The sequence below is a fragment of the Phycodurus eques genome, chromosome 14 (assembly GCF_024500275.1).
Source record: "Phycodurus eques isolate BA_2022a chromosome 14, UOR_Pequ_1.1, whole genome shotgun sequence".
NCBI classification, from domain to species: Eukaryota; Metazoa; Chordata; class Actinopteri; order Syngnathiformes; family Syngnathidae; genus Phycodurus; species Phycodurus eques.
Window position 1 is genome coordinate 2,846,789 of NC_084538.1, and position 25,843 is coordinate 2,872,631.

The following is a 25,843-nucleotide window of genomic DNA, read 5'->3' on the forward strand; positions in this document are numbered from 1 at the left end:
TTATAAGCTTTGCTTCAGCCGAAGGCCTTTTTGAAAAGCTGTTCTTTATTTTATGTATATCATGCTGTGAATGATTGACAATTTTCTTATGCTGACCGAAATGAATTATGTTAAATTACCAATAAATACACATTTAATTAAAAAAAATACATTAAAATACATTTTAAAAAGCTCCCAAAATAAATGACAAAATAAACATTTTTAGTATTAAAGGGTTAAAATATAGATAAATAAATGAATGTACATTTGAATTATTTTAATTTTAAGTTTAAACATTTTAAAACAACAAAATATAAATACATTAAAAATCTCGGGAAAATAAACAATTTAAATACAAAAAATAAAAATGCATTTCTAAAAATATTTACTACAGTGCCATGATTACAATTTTAAATGAATGTGCACATCTGAGCTGCAAATTTTATTGCTAACTGCTAATGCTAGTTGTTACCTGCTAACAATATGGCTAACTGCTAACATTATTTCTGAACGTTTAATGTTATTAAGTGCCAAGTTGCACGCGTGGTAATTATAACTAAAACAGAGCGAGGTTTCAGTTTACACTGTTTTATGTGAATTAATTTGACATTCGCTGTGAACTCGGCACCTCGATCCAAAAAAAATAAAATAAAAAATCGGATCTGCATTCTGTTGGCTCGACGTGACATTGCTGTCAAACTTTGTTTTGCCATTTGTGTAACTTCTAACATGTTGACCATTTGTCATAAAACAAAGCGAATACTGTATAATTTCGGGTGTATACGATTGAGTCTTTGTTTGCTTTGTAGCGGAGAAGGTGACGTCTCTGGGCAAAGACTGGCACAGAGGCTGTCTCAAATGTCAGAAGTGCGCCAAGACTCTGTCGTCGGGATCGCACGCTGAGGTAACCGACATCCGTAAATGAGAAGCAGCGCAACTTGAGTCGACGTTAAGCAGCTGCGCACCGACTCCCGTCATTTCGGGCACGAAAAATTGTGGCTGGTTTGCCCAAACAGTCTTCCATGACAACGTTCGACTCTGTCGCCGAGCCCGCCGGGCTAATTCATTAAGCTAATTGTTGAGCCTTTGTACAAACACGGCGACACTGCTGTCGGAATCCCTTTTTTAAAAAGGAGAAATCTACTACGGTTCTGACACTAAATCTCGACACTACAGTAGTTCACGACCATTATTGATGGAATAAAAAGCTAAAAACTTTCGATAAAACACACAGCACTCACCGCAGATGCATATTATTTGTCGGACAAACTCCATCCTCTTTAGCAAGCTGTGTTGGGTGCAATGGAGCCAGCTACGTAGTTGTTGAAGTGGCGAATAAAATCCTTTACCAGCCAGCTACAAGCATTGGCCGACTTTCTTGTCAAAATGTCCAGTTTGTCTGGAAAAGTCCGCGTTGGAAATCAAATTTGAACCCTTAATTTCCCTCACTTTCGCCATCTTGCTCAGCCGAAGGAGGGAAAAGCCACTCGAGTCGCTCTCAACCAATCAGAGGACAGAAAACTCGAACGTCACCGGGGGGCCTGCTCTGTGGCGCTGTTTATGGAATCAGAAATCTGATTGGTTCAGATTGGGAAAACAAAAAAAATAACAATAATAATCATGCAATCTGGAGTCTGAAGGCCCTGGGGAAATTACATTCATATGGCAACACGCAGAGAAGCTGAAATCTGATTGGACGCCAAATAAATTAACCCTTAAACGACCGGCGGCCGCTCAGCCAAGACGCGCTATGACATGAATACAGGAGATTGTTGGAAATAGAGGAATACAATTTTCTGTAAGTTGTAAAAGCAGGTCAGCGGAGAAGGCCTTTGAAGGCGCCCACCGCACGTCGCTTCTAACAGCTAACGTTATTGACGGCCATACAAGTGGCAAAAGAAGTTAACGGCTAACGTTATTGTTAACCGCTAATGTTATTCTATCCATCTATCTGAGCGGCTGTGTTGTTGTTGTGTTTTAGCATGGGGGCGAGCCCTACTGCCACAAGCCCTGCTACAGCGCACTCTTCGGACCCGGTGGTAATAAACTATGACATACTGTAAACCCAATGTTCTGTGTGTCCCAATACTTTTGTCCACATAGCATCTTTTTAATTCACACATTTATCTTAATCACCCCCCCCCCCCCAAAAATCATTTGGATTCTTGTTGTTTTCTTGCAGGATACGGACACGGAGGAACAGAGAGTCACAAATATTAAACTTTTCCATTTTTCTAACACACACACACACACACACACACACACCATGTTCTATACTATTCTCATTGATTGTCTTTACAAGTGGATATTTTGATTAATAAAGGCTTGTCAATGTGTGACAATCAGCGTTTTATTCTTTAATTGCCATTCACATGACTGAACTCAATTCGCGCATTAAGTCATTCGAACATGCTACTGTTATTCAATCAAATCAAATCTGCCTAGTGCAACTTCATTTTAACTTTTGTACACTATGTAATCATAAGTAACAGTAGAATACAGGAAATAAAATCAATAATAAAATAAAAATACAATCTGAAACGTGCACATACATTTTAACTTGCAATAAAATATTTTAAAAGGTCATTAAAATTCATAACAACCCCCCAAAATTGCAAATCTGTAATAAAATAATAAGTGCAAATTAATGTGAACGTCTTGGTGTTTAATAATAGAAAAATACATAAAAATTAATTAACATGCTAAGTGCATATTCATTTATCCTACAATTTTTTTAAAAATCAACCAGCGCCGCTCCAGCTCTCCTAAATGTTTAAAAATGAAAGTGAGTCTTACATGAAAATTGCATATGAATTGTAATGTCAATCAAATAAAAATCTATCTCAACCCTCTTACTCACCACAGGTAGTAAAGTATCACACGTGCATTTGCGGGTGCACATCGCATCGTTGTTGTTGTTTTTTTGCCCGCTGCCGATTGGTCACAGGGTTCCCGGGTCGCTGATGGGCGGTCGCCACGGCAACAGACACAAACAAGTCAGCAAACAGAAACGAAACATGCGGGCCAGCTGTCCCCTGCTTAGACAAGCACACAGCACCCTTTATCATCGCATACGGAATACTGTGTGGCATCAAGACTGAAGCTGGAGCTTGCATACTGCGATTAGTGGCTCAAAAGAGAGCTGTGGTTTCCTGCCACATGAATTATGAGCTCATATTCTTTCTACCGACCTTGAGTTTTCATCTTACTCCCTCCCGTCGTCATGCAACCATCTTTCTTGTCGTCAGGGGCGCCAACTTCATCCTCTCATCTGTAGGATGAGCATCCATGTATAGATCCACAAAACGGGGGGCGGGGGGGGGGGGGGGGGGGGGGGGGGGGGGTGGGGGGGGGACGTCTGGGACCCCACAAGCCCAGAAGAAGAGGGCTCCCGGCTGGAATGGCTGGATCATCTCGACCTCACACACACACACAAATAACAAGGCTCTGAATCAGGAAAATGTCAAACAACTTAATAGACATGAATGCCCCTGTCCATTCATCCACATAAAAAGGGGTTATCCTTGACTCCCTGGAAGCCCAGGAAGAGGCTCCTTGGCTGGGATACATCGCAAGGCAGCCCCGGAGTCCCTGAGCTCAGACCGTGGAGCTCCTCGACCTTACGCTAAAAATAGTTTGGATGGAAATAGAAACTGCTCTTGGCTTCATCAAGAGTGACAAAACATACGAAAATGATGTACTAAAAACACACAAAACCTAGGCCCGCAACTAACGATTATTTGAAATAATCGATTAACCTGTCGATGAATTTTTCAATTAATCGGATAAGGAAAAAAAAAAACTTTTGAAAAATTCCGTTCCTTTATTCAAAAACAGGACATTATTTCAAATTGACAGTGGAAAAAAAGGAAACAAAAATAGATTATGATTCAGTTACTTGTTTGGTCCAGAACATGTCAGAAAATAGGTGAACGTGTTGAGCTTTCTTTTACAAAGTAAAAGCAAATGTTTGCAAATATTTTGATTCAACACAAAGTTAATCTGCTTTCATGGAGGACAACAGAAATCGGAGAATATCTACTGTCAAGAGGATGAAATTAGAGGATTAGGACCATTTTAAGGTAAACAATAGCTCTAAATTATTATCAACATTTTCATAATTGATTACTTGTCAATTAATCGATTGATTGTTCCACCTTTAATTATTATCACAAGTCTTAATTTCTTGAGGCTGCTTATATTTTTGTGGTATTGGGAGTCATTTTTGCATGTCTTACCCGTTCGAATGTTAGTACTTAGCTGTAAACTCTTCATGGGCGTGCCTAGGATAAATTCCCACACACTCTGGGACCCACGAATGCAGCATTTGCGTATGTTCAGATGATTATTCCGCTGGTTTATGGTTTAAATCAATAAAGTGACTGTGACATTGAGTATTTACTCTAAAGACTGTAGTACGGCAACAGCGGTGGCGCTGGAAAAACTAACTGTTCAAATGCATGCTGGTGCATTTTGTATCATATAAAAATCGGACAAAACAGCTTCACTCCTTGTTTTGTACTGAGGAATAAATGCAATAATTCGAAAACGTTATTTGTAAGAGAAAACTGTGCAATACCGCCCTCTAGTGTCTCGGAGAAAATGCCCTGACATCCCAACTGGGGAGAAGAAAAACAACGACACCGTTAAGGAATACTTAAGTTTAATACAGTGCCTCATTACCAAAAAACGTGGTAGAAAACAAAAGCAAATAAGTTACACTGTCGTAAAAAGTACTCGTCGAGATTGCATTTTTCCAATCGTTAGTGTGAACCCCCTTACGAAAATAGCATAGAAAGTATGCAAACATAGACCTTTTCATTATACATCTTTTTTTAAATAGTTAGCTAAATATGTTGTTTTAACAACAACTTTTCCCCTGCAAGAATTTCAACATGTGCACGGAAATAAGAAGAAAATATACATTAAGCATAGCAAACGGGAACAGTCTTCTTGTTTTTTTTTCTTTTGTCATCAACACACACGCACGCACACAATCTGTGCATAGACTCAAGTTCTATCATCTGGGACTTGACCGTCTCCTTGAGGCGTCTTCGTCCTCTCTAGGGAAAAAAGAAAAGAAAAGGAAAATAACCCTTTTAGTGGCTTTGTTGCCACAGCAACAGAAGCCGAATCCAGGTCCAGGAGGGTTTTTTGAGCTTAAGAGAAAACACCCACCCTCCTCACATAGGGAAACACTAGTCATGTGTTTTTGTGTATGTCACAGGTGCGGGCAAGGGGGGTGCTCCAAGTGTAAAATAACATGGGAACAAGGTCATCCATATATCCACACAATAGAGAGGGGGGGGTCGGTCGGTCCATGACTCCCGAGCCCAGGAAGAGGACTCTTGGCCGGGAGAGATCACAAGGCTGCCAGGCCTCCATCGGCTACTCAACAGCAAAGAATAAAAAATTAAAATAAAAACAACACTACCATGGCATTGAATCATGTAAATGTAAAATAATATGTCAAATAAATAAATATAGCAATACATTCACAAAATAAGGGGGTGCGGTGGGGGAGGGGGACATCAGTGACTCGCGAGCCCAGGAAAGGACTCTTGGCTGGGATAGAGAAGCGACCCACCGTCCTCGCATGCGGGAAAAAACTCCAGTGAAAAGTGTTGTTTGTGTGTGTGTGTGTTACGCTCCAGCTATTGCACGCCTGACACTTTTTTTCTTCTTCACAGTAACAAACAGGCAGCCATCGTATTGGTTGAAATCAATTCAAAAACAGGAAACTGAACGCGCTCTAGATAATAATAATAATACAGTAACAATAATAATCATCATCATGAACAAGAATAGAAACACAACAGGAACCGTAAAAGGAGCCACACAGGACTGAAAGAGTAACAATAGCCTGTATATGTACAGTATTTATATCATGTTTTTGATTGTCAAAAAGGCATTGACTCACTCAAAACCCGAGAGTGCAACAAGAGCGCCACCTGCCTGTGAAAAGGTGCTTAATGGCAGGAAGGGGCAAAAGCCTGGCAATGGCGGTGGCGGTAATAATAATTGAAAGAAACAAACAAAACAAAATGAAAAAAAATCAGCGTGATTTTTTTTTTTTTTTTTTTTTTTTACATTGGAGGTTGTGGAGCCGAGAGAACACACGGACGACACAACGGGCACACCTCTCCCTGAATGTGCCACGCGAGCTTGTCAAGTGCGGGTCGCCGCCGCGTCACTGCCAGTTGTCGTCGTCCTCGCTCTCCGAGGCGTCGCCGTCCTCGTCGTCGTCCTCGCTGTCGCCGCCCGCCTGCCGCGTGCCGTTCTGCTGCCGGGCGGCCATGAAAGCGGCGGCCCGGGCCTGGGCGGCGGCGCGGGCCCGGTCCTCCGCCTCCTTCTGGCGCAGGGCGGCGGCCTTCTTCTCCTGCTCGGCGTGGCTCTTCATGTGAGCGCTGCGGCTCTTCACCTTGAAGAACACCCTGGCGGAGAGACCGACACGCATGATTAACACTATCACTTATCCGTTAAGAACATTTCTAAAAATCTACATTTTGATGCAAGAGTACAAAACAAAAAAAATAGAATTGTAGATTGTAAATAATGTATAAATGATTGGTTATGGATGCAATTTTGTAACACAGCGTGGTGGATGGAGTGGTCCACCACGCTGTAGTACGAGTGTACATGTGTCCTGTTATCGGTTGCTACGACGCAATTGGCAATGACAAAACAGAAATCTGTTGCATAAGTCCCAGTGTGATGATTTATTCACGTTTGACGACCGACCTGCCACATTTCTTGCAGGGGAACTCTCCCTCCGGGCCGCCGGCGCCCTTGTTGCCCGTCGGGGGGTCGGTCCCGGGCGGGCGCCCGATGACGTGAGGCGGCGGCGGCCGATCCCTGGCCACGACGTCCTCCTGGGCCCTCATGATCAGGACTGTGGTGGTCTGTGGACATCGGACGAGTTCATGTGATGGCATGCAGAAAAAAAAAAAGTGCTTTCCTGCAGACTCATCGTTTACCAGCACGCACTGACGTTAGGCAATAAGTTATAGTGCTTCTGCATGTCCACCAGGGGGCAGCAAGCACAATGAACGTGACACTACCATGGCAAGTCAAATACCTCAGGAAGAAAAAGAACAAAAAAGCCATGTGACCAGAAAACTTCCTAAAGTTACAAATTGTTGTTTGCATCTATATATTTAAAACAATATTTTTTATAGATTTATTATACATATTTTTTTTGTAAAAAAATACTTTCTTGCAATTTTAAATGAATGTATTCTATTTTATGAATTAAAAAAAATATTATTTATATATTTTTTGAAAATTGGTTTGTGTCACGGATAAACTGGCGAGGAAGAACAGACAAATATATAGATAAAAGTATTTATCATTATACAGTATCAAATTAAAATAATTAGTTCCATATTTTGAACAACTACATTTTGGATTTATTGTATTTAATAAAATATAATATATAATAATACATTTGTATTTAACACTTTAATCATTTAAATGAAAAATAATATTATGTTGTTGTTTTAAGGTTTGTGTTAGTATGGACATGTTAGAGAGTAAAGATTTATATTTTTTTGAAAATTTGCAATGTTTAATTAATTTCTAAACAATTAAAAATTCCCAAATTGTATCTTAAAATGTTATCATTTTAAAACAGCATTTTCTATTTTGTAAATAATGCATGCTGGTATTTTTAAGTTTGGTTTAATGTGTTGTTTAGTGAGTAAATAACTATGAATTTACAATCATTTAAGAACATTTTTGTTCAATGTGTTTTAATGTGGAGAGTTGTTTCATTTTTGAGAAAAAAAAAAAAAAGTTTTTATGTTCTTACATTTATAGATGTTATGATACAAATAGGCACGTGACGTGGATGACTTAAAGCCATTGACAGTATTTCTAAGCCATTCTGGAGACGGAATAACAGACAATAATAATAAAAATAAGTTATCAAACTCTCAAAGGATTATTAAGAGCAAGATGCTCTCGAGAGGACAAATAAATGGAAATGCTTTAAAAACTCTATCCTCACATTCTCTGTTTCACGTCCCGTAAATGTGACTAAAGTGGGCTCGTAAAGTCATTTCAAGCATTCCCGCTATTTCTCACGTGGCCGCTTGAGTCAATAATGCAACACGATGAACGAAAGCATGACAACGTCTCAGCACCGAGGCTGTATTTAAAAAAAAAAAAAAAAAAAAACGTTGTTTATCCGCTCCTTTCATTTGTGCATTGTGTTCCGTTTCCCGCCACACTCACGTTGTCGGCCGACGGCAGCGCGCGCGCCGACCCGGCGGGGCCGACGTCCCGTTTCCTGTCGGCTGAGCCTTCCCACTTCCTGCTGTCCTCCTCCCGCTGCTGCTGCTGCTGTAGCCTGAGAGAGGCCTGCGGCGGCATTTACGACGAACGCTGAATCCCCCGAGCCGCTTTAAATTAAGCGCGACGTTCGAAGCTTACCTTATTTGCGTTCGTCTCCTCCTCGGCCGTGCCGCCGTCCGGAGGCGTCGCCTCTCCGTAGATCAGCGTCCCGTTGCGGCCGACTTTGACGTGCTTCTTGTACGAGTAGTAAAACTCTACGCACTGCGCCACCGTCTTGGTGCTCACCTGCGGCAAGACCCATCTATACATTTGCATCGATACAGTCTGTTTTTAAAGGACCCCTGGAAATGGGCAAAATTGCCCTAAAATGGCCGCAGATTTCCTGTGTCTTTTCGGGCATAGCCTCTTAAGACTTGTTTGTAGGTCAACTTATGATAAGACATGTCTACCAAATTCCATGTTCCCAAGTGAAACTGGCTTCGGGGGCTGACTTTCTTTTTTAAAAGGTCATAAAAGAAATGCCCCCCCCCTGTTTTATGCATAACATAGGTCAAAATGAACATGAAAAATGGCTGAGCGACAACGTCACCTGCCAAATGCCGACGAGTCGAGGAATAAAACTGCCGCTATTCCGTGAGCATCGGCTTTCACACACTCGCCGGAGGTGCGTTCCCGGGTCACGAGCGCACAACCCAGCCGGGCCGTACGAACACAGTATGCAAAAAGCATACGTGTTGTGTTTTTACAACGATACTCAACTATATTTATAATCTAAAATATAACTGTGGATGAAATAGCAATGCTTGCAGTGAAACGTCACGAGCTGGAGCTTGGATATAAGCCTCTCTTTTGATTTTCACCCACGTCTTCTGTAGCCAGCCGCTCCTGCCTCATTGCTCCTCTCTCTCTCCCGCTCTCACTTTATGGTTTAATAAAAATGATCAACTATGTGCAGTCAAAACAGGATCGCCATTCAGGGAATCACACCATGTCGCTATGAACGCCAAAGACCAATCAGAGCCGTGCTGTTTTCCGTATTTTAATGAGGGAGATGAGTGATCCAATCAGAGCAACGCTTCTTTACAAATTGAAGATGAGTGAGAAATTTGGCCGTCTCAACTGCTACGGGTGCAAGGCCAACAAGAAGAGATTGAAAAAGGCCATCCTGGGCATTTCCAACACACACACACACACACACACACACATAAAATTCTAAATCTCCCCCCAAAAATGAAACGTTTGTCTGTAGATATCAAAGATTATGAAATAAATAAATACATCTCATGGCACAGGACCTTTAATGTAATTGCAATTGCGGACTTGCCTGTTTCTGCACCATGAAGAAGTCCTTCTTGCAGGTGGCCATGCCTTTGTTGAACTGACGTCGCTCGACTGCAGACCACCTGGCCGATCCTGACGGACACAAAAATAGTTTGCATTTAATCAGCGCGCCGACAGCTCACATCTCCATCCCCACGCGTGCGTATAAACATGTTGGACCCTGACACCCCCCAAACTTAAAAACACACTTGATGAACAATGGCTCTCCTGTCTTCTGCCCAGGATGGGGATTAACCACATGCTGGAACCCCCCCCCCCCCAGCCACTACCCCCCCACTCGTCCCGTCCTCGGTTCGCCCATCACCCACTCTTCGCTGCTGCAGCTGCGCTGAAGCTCAGTGGCGACTGTGGAGTGTCCCGCTGCAAAAAACAGAGTAAGCTAATGTTTGCATGGCTTTTTATCCGAGAAGAGACTAAGGGCCTCTCCGGCAGAGACTAAGGGCCTCTCCGGCAACGTGGAGACTGCGGAGTATCACACTGCAGCGTGCGGCCGAAGAAACAGACTAAGCTAATGTTTGCGTGCTTTTTTTTTTTATCCAAGAGGAGACTAAAGGCCTCTGCGGCAATGTGGAGAAAGTTTAAAAAAAAAAAAAAAAAAAAAAAACTGCAGCGTTCACAGCTCTGAGGTCTGCATTTGTACAAACACGTGACGCTTTGTCTACCGCCGACTCGGCGCTTCCTGACCCCTGTGCGATACTGTGAAAACCGTGGCGCACTGACCACATCCCTCCGAACTGCTGTTTCGGTTAGCACCAGTATTAAGACAAACGACAAACCTGAGTAGTGGTAATTGGACAGCGAATGCGACTCGGGCAACACGGGATTCCTCAGCATGAGCAGCGATAAAGCAGCCTGAAAAACACAACATTCACGTGACACCGAACAAACGTCGGCCAACGAGGTGGCCGAGAATTTTAATTCACCAGAACATCAATCAACTTCTGCGCTCTCCCGCCTTTTTTGCGCCTTGCCAGATTGCTGCCGCGGAGCAGAGCGGGCGCCTAAACGCGACATCCCGCCAACCCCCTCCGTGTTTCTTGCGCGCTCTCCGTTTCCTTGGCAACGCTGGAGCGGCGGCGCTGGTCGCCAGGGCCCGGAATCTCAACGTGGCGCTGCCGCAGAACTCGCCGAGACAGTCGGGCGTCCTGCTTGCGCTCGTTAAAAGGTCCCATGCCGTCAAAATCCTGACGTTTCTGTTTTATGCGTATCACAGATCAAAAAATGCGTCTGTGACATCTATGCGGGTTGTTGTTGTTATTTGTGACGTTGATAGTAATTATTCAAGTATATGGCCACTTTGAAGCTCGTACCCAGCCCCTGAACGGCAACACGGGCGAGCGGGTCTAAATGGCGCAAATGAAGCCAGTGCAACGTCGGCTCGTACGCAACTCCCGCAATCAAACTCCAGCGAGTCGCCGGGCGAAAGTTTGCTTCGCGCCCGGTGTGAACGTATCGAACGCCCCCCGCATTAAAGAATCCGAACGCCACGCTGCAACGAACGCTCGGCCGCCACAAGACGCCGTGATATTGCCGAGGGCCAATCGGGGCAAAGCCGTTTTCCATATTTAAATTAAGAATAACAGCGATTCAATCAGAGCAAAGCTTATTCACATTTCAAATATGAATGAGAAAGATGGCCGTCTCAATTGCCAGGCGTAAAACACCCACTGGAGTAGCTTGAAAAAGGACATCCTGGGCATTTTCCAACCCAAATATCTTGCAAAACCAATAAAAGGACATCCAAGAGTTCGAAAAAAAAAAAAAAATGTAATTTCAAAAAATAAAACATTTGATGGCATGGAATCTTCGAGATCCGTCTTACATCGTTAGAATTGAAAATGGGAAGATTTGATGTGATTGGACATCGAGGTGCAAGTATTTGGAGTTGGCTTAGGGTTTTAAAATTTGGGTTTTGAGATGTTTGAAATTAAGGTTTCTTTCCAGGGTTAGGGTTTGAAAGCACAGTTAGGGTTTAAAAGTAGGGGTTAAAGCCAGGGTTATGGTTTTCAATTAAGGGTTCAAGACAGCGTGAGGGTTTCAAATTCGAAGTATAGGTTTCAAATTGGGGTTTGCATTTCAAATGAAGATTTCAAGCCTGTGTTCGGGTTTCGAGCTTTGATTAAGGTTTCAAATTTGGTTTTGAAGTCAGGGTTGGGGTTACAAATTAAGGCCTTCAAGCCTGGGTTAGGGTTTCAAAAAAGGGCTCCGAGACCGCGTTAGGATTTCAAGCCTGAGTTACTTGCCGACACAAACGTCGGGATTTCAAACTAGAGTTGAAAGCCAAGTTTGGAGTTTTTAAGCCAGGTTCGGTGTTTCAAACCAGATGAAGTGTCGAGATTGCTCGCAGAGCGAGCCGAGAGCGGCTCGCCGCGCGTGCGCGCGCTCACCATGACGTCGCCGTCGCACTCGTGCAGACAATGGTGGGCCAGCTCCTGGTTGCTGCCTCCTCCGCACAAAGCGCTGGAACATGCCAGGTGCATCAGGTCTTTCACTGACGGAAAGACACAAAGACACGTTATCGCCTCATCCGTACACGTGGCCTTCCCCTTTTTGGGGGGCGCACGTACCTCTTTTGTGGTAGTCCGGCTTGTCCTCCAGCTCGGTCAGGGGAGCCCAGACCAGCTCTGCTCCGTGGGTGTCCAGCTCCACCAGGGAGGGCGGCCTCAGGTCCGGCACCTGCGCTTGGTACCGCGACCCCAAGTTTATCCGTCTGGACGACGGGACAGCGAAACGGGATGAGCTTTGGGACATTTGAACTTGAGCCCGAGGCGATGTGGATTTTCTTGTTGTTGAGTCCGATATTTGTCAGTGTAAAATTCCGAAAACCGGTTCATCGCCCGATTCATTTAAAAGATATAAAATGAATAAAATAACTTGGTAGCTATGGATATGAATTAAAGGCAGAAAATGTGACTGTTTTAAGATTTGTCCTGTTATTGTCCTTAACAAAAAGAGAAAAATGGGCAAAAATCAGATTTTTGTTGTTGTTGCCGACTTTCAATTACATTTTTTGATGATTGAGTAATCGTTTAGAGACATGGTTTAACTTCAAATTGTCTAAACCCTTTGAATTTCAGCCTCTCAACAGTGAATAGTAATAATTATATTTCTGATAATAAATCAAGTATATATATTATAATAACCAAGCAGACTGATTATCTTTGCGTTTCATCGAAATATGATATTTGCAAATGCCTTCTTTTACCTTGCAAAACATACATCAACAATTTTGCCTATTTTCTGACTTCTTGACCAAACCGGGGAGTTCAATCATAATCAATTTGTAATTTTCTGCATGGTCATTTTGAGATAAAGTCCAGTCAATGGTCCGTGAAGTTATTATTATTATTATTATTATTTTTTTTTTTTTTTAAATGGGATTCGATTATGAAAACACTTTTGGTTGGTTGCGGCCCTAACCCTGTATTATTCCTAGTCGTGCAAATTCTTTCTATATTGCACGGTCACGACTGGCGAAAGGAGGGATCACAGAAATCGGAACATGAACACGACACGCCCGTCGTGTGTGATGTGGACTTTTGTTTTTTTTGGTTGTTTTTTTTGGGAATGTGGATGATTTCTGGCCATTCTGTGCATTTCTATTGCGCAAGGTGGCGGATATCACAAATGGTGTTCGTGAGCCGAGGATGACGCGGCGCAACGGTGCTGGGTTTGAAAGTTCAACACAGCTCACCGAGGACAGCTGATGATCCAACCTCGGTGTTATGATCTGGATAATTGCCCGCGGCGCTTGGACTGAGTGTGTGTGCGCGCGCGTGTTTGTGTGTGTGTGCGTAATTCCACCGAAAACAGGAAAATACTCACGGCTCAATGCTGACTGGAGTGGGCTCACTCACTGCAGACAGAACCGGAGGAGTCATGTCGCAGCTACCTGAACGAGCAACAACAGGGCTTCAAATTAAGGTTTTTAATTCATGGTCTCGAACCTGGTTCGGGGTTTCAAGCAGTTTTTTGACGCCAGGGTTAGGGTTGCAAATTAAGGTTCCTCCGTTTGGTTTTTCAAACAAGAGTTAGGGTGAAGTCAGGGTTGCGGTTTTAATTTAAGGTTTCAAGCCGAGGTTAGGGTGTCAAATTAAGGACTCAAGGCTGGTTTGGGGTGTCAAACAACAGTTTCAAAATTAGATTTCAAGCCTGGGTTAGGGTTTTGAACAAGCATCAGAGTTTCAATTTGGGGTTTGAAGGCTGGGTTAAAGCTACAAATTAAGGTTTCAAAACAGGGTTAGGGTTTCAAGTCTTGGTTAGGGGTTCAAACAAGTGTCAGGGTTTGAAGCTGGGGTTAAGGTTTCAAATGAAGGTCTCAAGCCTCAATTAAGGTGTCGAATTAGGGTTTCAAACTAGAGTTAGGGTTATAAATCATGGTTCAAAGCCAGGTTTGGGGTTTCAAATGAAGGTTTCAAGCCTCAGTCAGGGTTTCAAACTATGGTTATGGTTTCAAACTTTGGTTTGGAATCCAGGATTACAGTTTCAAGAAAGGGTTATTAAGGCTTTTAAACCTTGGTTAGGATTTCCAATTCGGATTTCAAGTCAGGGTTCAGGTTCTAAACAAGAGTTAGGGTTTCAAGGAACAGTTCTAAAATTAGCGTTTCAAGCCTCAGTCAGGGGTTTGAGCAACGGTTGCGGTTGAAAAAGGAGGGTTTCAAGCCATTATTTGCTTCTTTGGATGTTTTTGACTTACTTGAGCAGAGCAGGCTGCGCGTAGCCGACTTGGGGGTAGCGGACGGTGGCCCCCCGGCGGCCGAGGACAACAGGAAGGTGGAGAAGTAGAGGCCGGAGCCCTCGCGCACGGGGCTGAGGATGGGCGGCGGCGTGTAGGGCGGCATGGCCAGCGGGTTGTCGGCCAGGCGGACGGGCGAGCGCAGGTGGCTCTGGTACGGGGTGACGGCGGAGTAGACCGCGGCGGGCGGCGGCATGAACGCGGCGGGCTTGGGCGGCGGGATGAAGAGGGGCTCGGGCCGGGGGCGGCGCTTCAGCTTTTTCACGTCGTCGTCCGCTCGCGCGCCCTCGCCGTTCTGCCGAGGAGGAGACGCGTGACGTTACCGCAGGAGGCGGACACTACAGTCAAGCATTTTGCCAAGTCCGCGGATGTACTGCATAGATTTTTGTCGGAATGAATACAAAATACAAAAAGTTAGCGAGACCGCAGTCCAGCGGGCACCGAAAGATCACCAAGGTTCTCTACTTTTAATTTGGATGCTTTTTTTCCCCATTTATTTGTATGTACAGCAACTAACAACATAAATGTGTGATCACATTTATTTAAGATCAACATATTTAATTTTATTTTAATATTTCTCGTGACAGTTAACTTTTTGGGACACTTGTACGACGACTAATGTGACTAATTTGCTTTTGTCTTAACTACATTTTGTTCACGGTTAACTTATTTTTATGTACAGATATCAATTGAAACTGACAATGACGATATTTAATGCCGTTTTTCCCCCGCCCTCATTTTGATTTATTTGAATTTACATGATTGTTACGGTTAACTTAATGTTACTTTTATTTGTAGAATTACGAATGATTCATTTCATTATTTTCATAACTTATTTTTGCACTAGTATAGGAATAATAATGATAATCGAATTTGCCTTTGCGTTTAATAAAAGGGCTTTGGCAGATACAGTTTGATCCCATTTCTAATCTCCATTATTTCCTCTGGGAAAATGTGCTTCCACTATGCTAAAAATGACCAATTTCAGGGTTCGGGCACTTTTAAGATTCGTGGTATAGAATGTACAGTGTAGAGCTATCCTATGGAAAAAAGTATGGCAGGGCCACGCGGTCGTAACACAAAAAATAATCTGGATAATCTGCTTGATGGTGGACAGCGTCGACTCCCTTTTCTAATCAAATGAAGAGAAAACGTGAGGAGCACAGCAACGGAGGGCGGGGAGACGCAGATAGCGGTGGGGGGATGGGGACGTCTGGGTGGAGGGAGGGAGTGGGGGGGTGCAAGGCCCCTTTGGCGTAATCGCTGGAATTTACACGGCGAGAGGACGCAGTGGAATACAGTAGGTCTAGTCACATTACAACATCGCGATATTATTTCCATTGTGCACGGTGAAGGTTATCATGAATAACGAGCGAGAGGAGGGTTGACATTTATTTGCATTTATCATGACGCACATGCGTAACCCATCATATTGTGGCTCATTTTAAAAAAACTTTAATGGAATATTTCTAGTGTTTATGTCTATTGTGAACGGTGAATGTTATCGCAAATAAGTCGCAAGAAAAGTGATGGATTAAATCACGTAACACGCGTGCAGTTCACTTGCTTTCTCCTGCAACTAATGATTATTTCAATAATTGATTCATCTGTCAATTTTTTTTTTATGATTTTTATTTGATGAATCAGATAAACTTTTTTTTTTTTAATTTTCATCCCTTTGTAAAAAAAAAAGTGCAGAAAAAGTACGAACGTAAATTGATTATAATTTAGTTAGTGGTTTGGGCCATAACGTCAGAAAATAGGCAAAAATGTTGATCATTGTTTACCAAAGTGAAAGGAGAAGCAGATGTTTGCAAATGTCTGATTTTGATTAAACAAAAAGACAAATCTGTCGGCTTTCAAATCTGCGACTATTTAGTGCCGAGAGGCTGCAATTCTGAGGATTTGGGCAATTTTAAGTGAAACAAGCTCTCGTAGCAAATCATTTTGTACCTGCTCCGAACCCTCCGTCGGCGAGTTCCTCATCGAGCGCCGCCGGGTCACGATGACCGACGGCTTGCGCTCGGCGCCGGCGATCTCCGGCGGGTTGGGGGGCCCGGGCGGCGGCGGAGGAGGCGGCCAGCCGCTCGTCAGCGCCGTGCCGTCGGTGCGCGACGACAGGTCCAGCCGGCGCACCGGCACCGACACGGGGATGACGAGCGGGAGGAGGCCGTCGTCCCGCGGCCGCTTCGCGCTCGGGCCGCCCGGCTGGGGCGGACTCCACGGCCTGTGCGGCTCCTGGTGAACGAGAGACAGACGAAGTTAGGAATAAGTCACGGAAATAGAAATCATCATAATAATGCGGACAAGACCAAACCAAAGGCCTCTTGCATATTTGGGGATGATGTCATCGAAGGGGATCATTTTACAATATTAAAAAGGGAACATTTCATTTGGATGTGTTTATATGTGTGTTTGTTGCTCATTTTACAATACCAAAAGGTGCAAATTTACTTTGTGTGTGTGTTTGTTTACAAATAGTTGTCAGTGAACCAAGTCAATCTTGAGCTATCCTATAGCCAGTTTCTGAAAACGTTCCCGTGAGTGAGCCCGTCATACTTATTCCGTCCGGATTGTGACGCTGCCAGCGAGAGCCGCCCACATCCAAGTCTGCACTCAAAAAGCCTTTCATATTTCATAAAAGCAAATGACTGCGGTTACGCCATCTTCCCAAACTCTTTCGCAAAGGTTTTCAGGGCCATGAGTGATGCAATAAATAAAGCGATGAGATGACTAAGCAGTTTCATAGGCCTTGGGGTATTTTGACAAAAGAGTACTAGATGTGTTTTTACTCGGAACTGTTTTGAATTGTGTGTGTGAAAATAGATTTTTTTTTTCTTTCAATAATTTAATGAAAACACCACTTATTATTACGAAGCGCAGTCAGGCTAGCTGATAACCACGTCAACGTTTGGCGGCGGTATATATTTCAAACTTTTGCCAGCAGTGTTGCAAAGTGAAACACTCATGTCGGTCGGCGGTGGAAAACACCAGCAACTCCACCGGAGTGGTGGTCGGTGGAGAGAGATTTTGCTGAGTGCTGCATGAAGAGAGCGCGTGAGTGTGTTTGTGTGTGCTGTGGGGGTGGGGGGCAAGTGGGGCCAGGCTGGAGTTCCTCTCCTTTGATGGATTGGGGAGGAAGGGGGGGGGGGGGGCATGCATGTAACCCAACACAGGGTTTGCGCGAGACATCAGCAGGCAAATGTAGGCCACGTTGAGCTCCACTGACACAGTGTTGTTGAGCAACTTGTTGCGCAATCACGGCGCATGACTCTGCCTGATACCGGACGGGACGGGATCCTATCTGTGTTTATTGAAACATAACACTCGGAGGTTCATTTTGTACAGTGCCATAAAAAAAAAAAAAAAAAAACATTAGAAAAAACGGATGCCATTTTTGCCCAATGTCTTTCTTATGGTTGAGTCTGAACACTGACCTGAACTACGGCCAGCGAGGCCTGCAGTTCTCCGGATGTCGTTCGTTCTGGGTTCCTTTGTGATCTTCAAGATGAGTGGTTGTCACACTCTTGGAGGGATTTTGGTCCGAGCGAGGTGCGCCAATTGTCCCCCAGTTGTCTTCATTTGTGTATGATGGCTCTTACCGTGCTTCGCCTTGGAAATGGCTTTGGAACCTTTACCAGACTGATCGATTTCAATCACTTTGCTTCTCATTCGCTCTTGAATTTCTATGGACGAGTTTGAGATCTTGCAGGCGACTTTATTTGATTTCTTGATTCCCAAAACAATCTGGCGATAGTCAAGGCGAACGCAACTTTCTCAAAACTCTGGTTAGTCACAATTAACAGTGATTTAACAAGGGGGGAAATTACTTGCTCACAAAGAATCAGGTAAGTTTGGATTTAGAAACTGCATTTTAACTCGAATGAACTTTGGTTGCCATAGTGAGATGTTCAAATGAGTATGATGATCTGAAACATTGAAGTGCGGTAAATAAAAGGGTAATACTTTTTTTCACAGCACTGTTTTCTCTCCCAACGTAGACACGTAAGGGTCAACATTCAGGACACGTACCGTGACGCCCTGCGACGGCAGCGTCTCCATCTCCGAGGCTTTCTGTGCAAGAGTTTCCAGGTTGACCTCCTGCGACGCCCTACGGGTCCGCCGCGGCGCGCTGTGGATGACGCCCGTCGGGGCAGCCAGGAAGTCGCCGTCGAAGCCGCGTGTCCCGTTTTGAGGGCCCTGCATGGCCGGGTCGCCCGGGAAGGGATTGTCGTCCGACGGTGCGCCGCCTTCCTTGGAGAGGCGCCGCGACCTGCGAAGATTCTGCGTCTGGGACAAGGAATCCGGCAGAAGAGCGGAAAGCGGCGGTTCCGGGGTGATGTCATGGATGAGCGGTTCTTGGATTTTGGGGGGAGCGGCCGCCAACATCGGCTCCCGGGAGTGCACGAGCTGCGGGCGGGAGAGCGTGTCGGGAGGGTAGTAGTCGAGCACATGCTGGCTTTGTTGTTGCAACTGCTGATGTTGCATTTGGAGCTGCTGCTGCTGCTGCTGGAGAATGATCTCCTGCTGCTGCTGCTGCTGCTGCTGCTGAAGTTGTTGCTGGGTGAGGTGCTGCCTCTGCAGCTGCGGCGCCTGCTGGGGGGGCTTGGCCTGCACGGAGTAGTTGGGCGGGTTGGGCAACCTGGCGTTGCCTTGGAAGCTTTGGTAGTAGGCGGGCAGGTGCTGCCGGGGCTGCCCGAAGGCCAACTGAAACGGCTGCAAAACCGAGCTCCCCGCCGGGTGGGCCGCGCTGTTCGGCTGGGGGTTCAGCACCCCGGGTTTCAGGGTCTCCTGAAAGGCCTGGGACTGCAGCTGCCGGTGGTCCCACTCCAGGCCCCTCGCCTTAACGGCGTCTCGGTATACGTCCGCTGCGTGGTCATGCCCCGCCTGCTGCTTGTCTCCAGACTCGTCTCCAGTTTCTTGCGTCGGTTTTGCAAACACTGTCTGGTTCCTGGAGTCGGTCAAGTAGTTGGCAAAGTTCTGTTCCCAGTTGGCCACCGTGGTCCAGGTGGCAGCCCTCTGCTGCTGCTGACCGGAATCCTGGTGGGCCCACTTCATAGGCACCGTCTGCTGATAGTGACCCCTGTTCTGGTCGCCCTTGTCAGGGCTAAAGATGACCGAGTTGAGATACACACGATGGCCCTCCGGATTAGACGCCACACCGCTCGCCGCCTCGGATTTCCCGGGTTCGCCGCCGCCCTGAATGTAGTAGGACCCTTCGGGATGCTGGCCGGTCTCTTTCATGGCTCCGGTGGGATCGGTAAAAAATGTGATACGCTTGCCCGTTCGTTTTGCGCCAGGTTTCTGCTGGGCTGGTACGCTCATGGCGAGCATTAAAAAGCCGGTGTCAGGAAAAACTGTTCGGGCACACTAATTGTTCTTTCCCCTGATGGAGTCACAAAAGCACAAGTCTGAATAAGAGTAAAACTACATCAGCAAAACATCTTCCTCTTCCGAGTCTTGAAATGTTTGTCCCTCGTTCGTGTGCGACACCCTGTGAAGAGAAAAATGAGAGAGCTCTCGTCACATCTTTTCTTTTGAGTGTAGTGCAACATTACCAGTGCTGCTTATTAGTATTCTTCCGATGAATGAATCGCCTTTTTTAGGTGCCTCAACATGCCCGAAAACGCATCCATTTTTCCAAGCGTCTGTATCGAGGTCAATGTTCATGTATTTTGTTTTCATGGGTCCCGGGAACGATCACCCCCGATACTGAGTCGGTAGTGCCCCCAGGAAAGTTAGGGAAAAAATATCTAAAAAAAAAAAAAAAAAATTTCTACAGTTTTGACACGAAATTGGGTGGACGTCCATCGTAACGGAACGCACACAAAGTCGGCCATTTTGGATTGAAATAGCCGATTCTTAGACCATGTCGCTAGCCGTAACATCTACTCGCCAGAGGCTGAGCTGCACGGTGTTGGTTTACGAGGCAGTCACACTTCCTGCCCATTATCCACAACCTTCTTTTTAGGTCCCGAAAAATCGGAATACATGTACCGTTACAACTCTACCCGAGACGCTTGTGCACGTTTTTAGGGTTTGGAGATAGTAATTAGACGACAACACTGTTGTACCGTAAACAAACGACATCCTTCTTTATCCAATTTCTACTTTAAAATATGGTGTAAACTTCAGTCACATGACACCGACAATCCATTACGCAAGCGACGATTCGTGTTTGCCAAAGCATCCCTCCATTCATTTGCTCATCAAAAAAAAAAAAAAAAAGAGCATTCACATTCACACCTATGGACAACTGAACATGTTCAATGAACCTGGCGAGCATGTGTTGGGAACGCGGGAGGGAGCCGGAGAAAACCTACGCAGAAAACGCCACACGAGGGGCCCCCGAGTTGAGATTCGATCCCCGAATCGCAGAGCTGTGAGGCAGACATGCTCGCCGCAAGGCCCCCGTGTTGCCCGTTCACCAAAACTACCAGGTTTTAATAATGTCAGCTTGTTTTCAGAAAACCCGTAAAACAACGACGACGACTGTAATCTGTCGTTTTGTTCAATGGCACCGCACAGTCCGAACTGCACGCCACCTGCAACTACTTCACATGAGACAAAGTGACTGTTACACCACAGTGTGACTCATTGGGAGGGAGGGTGGGAGTTTTGGGGGGGGGGGCTCATGCCCTTTGAACCGCCAATACTCACAAAGGACGGGCAAATGAAAGTGAGCAAGTGCAAGTCATGACGAACTACTAAGCCAAGCCAAAAAGTCCAATGGTCCGGCCGTGACTTGACAGCCGGCATTTGATTCCATATCGCCATGGCAACCCCTGTCATGAATATAAAAAAAGATTTGGGAGCGCAGGTTTCTGAGCAGACTTTGGCAATGACGCCAACTTGTCAAGCGTCTGTGGGATTAAAAAAAATAATAATAATCATAATGATGAGGAGAACTCCGTCTGTACCACAGAAGTCTACAAATGCTGGCAAAAAGTGAAAGTGTGCCGATACGCAAAGAACAGCGAATGGAACTTTACTATCACCTCGGAACCAAAAATTCATTTTACAGAGCAAATGCAAAGATAAATACACGTATTATACACTTGACATGCTTTTTAATTCACGCAATACATTTAAGATGCTACGAGGTGATGGTGTCACTCCGCAAACGCGAAACTGTTCACTCCGCATTTTATTTCAGTTTTATTCAGCTGTATTACGCAGCGGTTAGCTTCTCATTCTACTTTATCATCAGTACACCAAGTACTTTTACTAAGCATTATGGTAACGTTATCAACACACACAACGCATTCTTTTAAACAACGCCTAGAAAAACACCGCCAGGTGACAGTAACACACTGCAAACACCTTCCTATTCCCTCTTCACTTTGTGTCACCTTTGGGCAAGTAGTTTTACTATATTTGAGCTTTATCCAACTAACTCTATTACACAGTGGTTAACTACTCTTTCGACTTAGTGCTCAGTAGAATAAATTTATGCCAGGCGATATTGCCTTAAAATAAAATCTTCCCCCCCCCCCCCCTTTCTTGATTTTTTGTTTTTTAATAAATGTCTAATTCCCAATTTTAGCAACTTTTAAAACACCCCCCCTATCATTAACTTCCACAGAAATAACAGAAATATTATTTTCTTTTCAGATCGTGTGCAAATAAATGCTGTCCCCTTTGTCCAAACATCAACGTAAACATGATCCTTAATAAATTTGCCATTTGTTTGCTCAATTTAGCATCATTAATAAAAATTGAAATGTGACAAAAACATTTCCCGTACAGTTAATTTAAAAAAAATGGTGTTCAACATTGGAGTGGCCACCACGGACTTAGCAAAAAGGCCACCCTCTGACAAATCTAGGAAGTGGCTGGCAATTGTCACCCTTTCCCCGCCGAGGGGCTCCTTAAAATAGACGAGCTGCAGCTGTTGGGATCCTGCACGCTCGCTCGCTCACACTCAGCCTTCCCTGAGACTGCAATGCCGTGTGATGTTCAGATCCCAGGAAACCTCTGCCAAGGCTGTACTGACACTGCAGTTCCCAATTCACACTTTTGTGGCACGTTTTATTTTTTATTTATTTTTATTTTTTTAAATGGTCTCTGCTAGGGCTTGGAAACACAACATAATTACCTATCCGTCCAGTTTCTATGGCGCTAATCCTCATTAGAGTCGCGGGCCGAGCTGGAACCTATCCCAGCTGATTTTGGGAGAGAGGCGAGGTACACCCTGGACTCGTCGCCGGCCAATCACGGGCCACAAACAAGCAGTCACACTCGCATTGAGGAAGATGTGCTAATCACTTGGCCAACATAATGCAAAACCAACAACTGCCATAAAAAAAAATTAAAAAAAAAAAAAAAAGAGTTCCTCAGGGCCAAAAAGTGGAAAGTACTGCACAGGCCAAGGCAATCTCCGAACTTTAACCCTACAGAGTATGCGTTTTACACGCTACAGAGGAAGACAATTTAGAGTCTTCTATGAACCGAATGAAGCATGTTTTAGAAAACCCACAGGGAGAATCTGCAAAGGCCGGAGCCCGGATTCAAACCTCTAACTTCCTAACGGTGAGGCGGCTGCACAAACCACTCGTCACCGTGCCGCCTGCATTTCTTGTGGCGTACGTCATAAAACTTGAACTTGAAAATGCAAACCGTGATCCCTTCAATCGCAATCAGCGTAAATGTGAAATCATCGCAGCTTTCCATTTCGAGTTGCCGTGACTCATATCCGAATCGTTGTCACTTGACGCGTGCAGTGTCAACGCAGCCATGCACAGAGCAAAGTTGTGATCTTGCCCACATCAAAGCCAAAACCTTCAGCCGAAGGTGGAAAGCAGAGAGAGAGAGAGTTGGAGGGTGGTGGGGGTGGGCGTGGTTGGGGTGCAACCTTGCACAAGCTTGCCAAATATCCATCCGTTTTCCGTTTTGCTGGAGGGGCCTTTCCCAGCTGACTTTTGGGCAAGAGTCGGCGTGCACCCTGGGTGCCTGTCAATCGCCGGGCACGTGCAGTAGCCACAATAAAAACACAATGCACACATATGAACAATTTACAGTCTTCAGTGAACCCAACATGCATGTCCGGAGGACGACAAACCCCACGCAGGCACGAGGCGAACATGCAAACTATAACACATGAAGGCCAGATTCGAACCCACAACTTGGGACCTGTGACGCAGACGCGCTAACCACTTGCACACCATGCCCCCCAACCCCAAAAAAATAAATAAATAAAGCATAAACAAGCGCAGGAAGGCACCTAAAATAAACGACGAGCACCGTGAGCCGCCCTAATCCGTTGCGAGGAGATCTGAGTTTGCACGCGTAGGCTGCACAGAACGTGCACAACGCAGCAGGCAGGCACGCAGGCAGGACCCCCAAGCTCAGCGCTGTTGTGGTAACAACAACAAAACAGGGAGGGAGGGGGGGGGGGATTATCCATCTTCCCAATGCTGCAGCCAACCAAAACAATGCGATAGTCAACAAGACGCATGTCACATGTGCACAACTTCCAAGACAAGAACAAGATGGACACCACGCACGGGGCGACACGGCCTCGTCGTACTTACGTTGGTTGTGTGTTGTTACGAACGCTCGGGCTGCGGAGGGCGGCGGTGACAGTCAGTCGCTCCGTCCGCACCGTGCACAACGGCGGCGGCGATGACTGCTGCGTTGCTTTGCCCGAGGTTGACTCATGCTAGGCGGCTGCTGACCTCACCCCCCCCCCCCTCTCGCCCCCCATAAGAGGCGGAGTTCCGAGTCGGTGGTGGGGAAACCACAATGCTAACCTGACGTGCTAATGTCGCTATTGCACATGATTGCGTGACCGACTGCATAAGTCGAAATTATATAAAAAATAAAAGAATATCTATCTTGTTGACTGGCTGCTCGCCTCGTGACAACAGGCTCCTCGCCCCGCCCACTTTCGTGATCCGGTGCCCTTATAAGGGCGCTTCCGGTGTGACAACCATTTACCGGGCAAGCTAGCTCACAAAAGGCCTTACGGGAAATTCCAACACACGCACACTTGCATGCAGGAATCACACTCAACTTAGAGGGAGGCAAAGTCGCACAGAAACAAAGTCTGGACACGCTGTGAACTCACAGCAACGCACTGTCATTGGTTGAATCGGCGTCACGTGGTTTACGGGCACCATGTTGTTTCCCAGCATCTCCATTTCCCCCATAGGTGTGTGGTTAACTGCAGTGGCTTTACCAGTTTTTTGTTTTTTTTTGCCATTTTGTAAGTAAAGTACAGTGAAGCCAGAGAAACGATTCAATTGGACAAGCAAATTTCAACCAGGTTTTCTGTATGTGTGTTACTCGCCAACGGAAAGACTGTCAGCTGTTGAAAACTACAGTTGCTTGTTTACTTTCAAACTCAGCTCGTAGCAAACGCAAATGACGCCACGCACGCTGTGACGAGAACTATGGTCTCCTTTGATTGGACGGCAATATGTTGCCTGGTTATTTGTGATTGCATTATTTCATGTTTTGTGTCTATCGTTTTTCTTTTATGTACAGTGAGTGTACGTCACATTATACAGTTTGCTGTAAATGTGTTCATATACTTGCTTTAATTTTGCCTTGTTTTACTCTGCTGTTTGCAGTCACGTCAGCATTACAAAAGAGAATCTGTTCTCAATTGCTGTACCTGAACAAATGAAGGTTAAAAAAATAAATAAAACGGGTGTCATCATAGGGTGAGTAATAATGTTTTATGATATCATTTGATATCACTACTCGCCATATTTCTATAAATTTTAGGAACTTATGTGTAGAAACTGGGGCTAGAAGTGTGTATGTCCGTGTCAATTCTGACCGTGGTGGGAATCGACATCAGTAATTAGTATTAACGCGTATGAGTCCCTGCGCATGCGCGCAAAGGGAAGTTTTGCACTTCCCAGCCACCGTACCGTAGTTGAAGCTAGCAGCTAAACACATAAATTAAAAAAACACGCACAAATACGAAAATACATTGTACTGCAATTACACTTGTCCACCACCACTGCGGGGTGTGCTAAAGTTGCTCAACTGTTATCGGTCGTGATTCATTCCTGTCACTTCTTCACATTTCTCGTCAGCGTGTTTGTGTGTCAGTGCGCATGCGCGTAAAGCGGTCGCCTGGGCCGGCAACATCGTTGGGAAAGCAACATGTATATTTAATTTAAAAAAACACACACACACTTCAACACGCGGTACTTACACTTGGTTTGTTTGGCTTCTTGTGTGACTTTGCCCACTATGTCCTAAAGCTGCTCAAGTGTGGTCAGCATGGACAAATTCCTCCACACGCCGTCAGTCATTTCTCCGGGGAAGTTAGCGTGACAAAAGTTACACATTACAGCAACTCCGTAGCTGTTAACGCCACACACACACAAGCAGTGTTTTGAGTAAATGTCAATAATGTTGGTGAAACGATGAAAGACGACCGGGAAACATCGAAACTCGGCGAAGCCTTTTTGATTTTGCAGTTGTTGCCCTTGGCCGTGATTACTTGCAGGGGACGACGCTTGCTTGCGTTGCCAA

At 45.2% G+C, this 25,843-nt stretch overlaps 1 protein-coding gene across 3 annotated transcripts; it reads right to left on the bottom strand.

Annotated features, from left to right (window-relative positions):
- Positions 1-4,625: 4,625 nt before the first annotated feature.
- On the bottom strand, positions 4,626-25,827 carry mideasb (mitotic deacetylase associated SANT domain protein b). 3 transcript variants are annotated; one of them, XM_061696202.1, is made up of 13 exons: positions 25,521-25,827; positions 18,383-19,844; positions 16,304-16,588; positions 14,312-14,645; positions 13,441-13,507; positions 12,183-12,325; positions 12,003-12,106; positions 10,392-10,467; positions 9,599-9,687; positions 8,413-8,559; positions 8,215-8,340; positions 6,721-6,881; positions 4,626-6,413 (listed from the first exon to the last, which is right to left on the bottom strand). In XM_061696202.1, the coding sequence occupies exons 2-13, from the start codon at positions 19,682-19,684 to the stop codon at positions 6,170-6,172; spliced, it is 3,078 nt and encodes a 1,025-aa protein (XP_061552186.1). In that variant the 5' UTR covers positions 19,685-19,844; positions 25,521-25,827; the 3' UTR covers positions 4,626-6,169. The 3 variants fall into 3 exon arrangements, with proteins under 3 accessions (XP_061552186.1, XP_061552185.1, XP_061552187.1); XM_061696201.1 differs by lacking the exon at positions 25,521-25,827 and adding an exon at positions 23,884-24,206; XM_061696203.1 differs by lacking the exons at positions 4,626-6,413; positions 6,721-6,881; positions 25,521-25,827 and adding an exon at positions 23,884-24,206 and having other exon boundaries at positions 8,253-8,340; positions 8,413-8,575.
- Between the last annotated feature and the right edge of the window lie 16 nt (positions 25,828-25,843).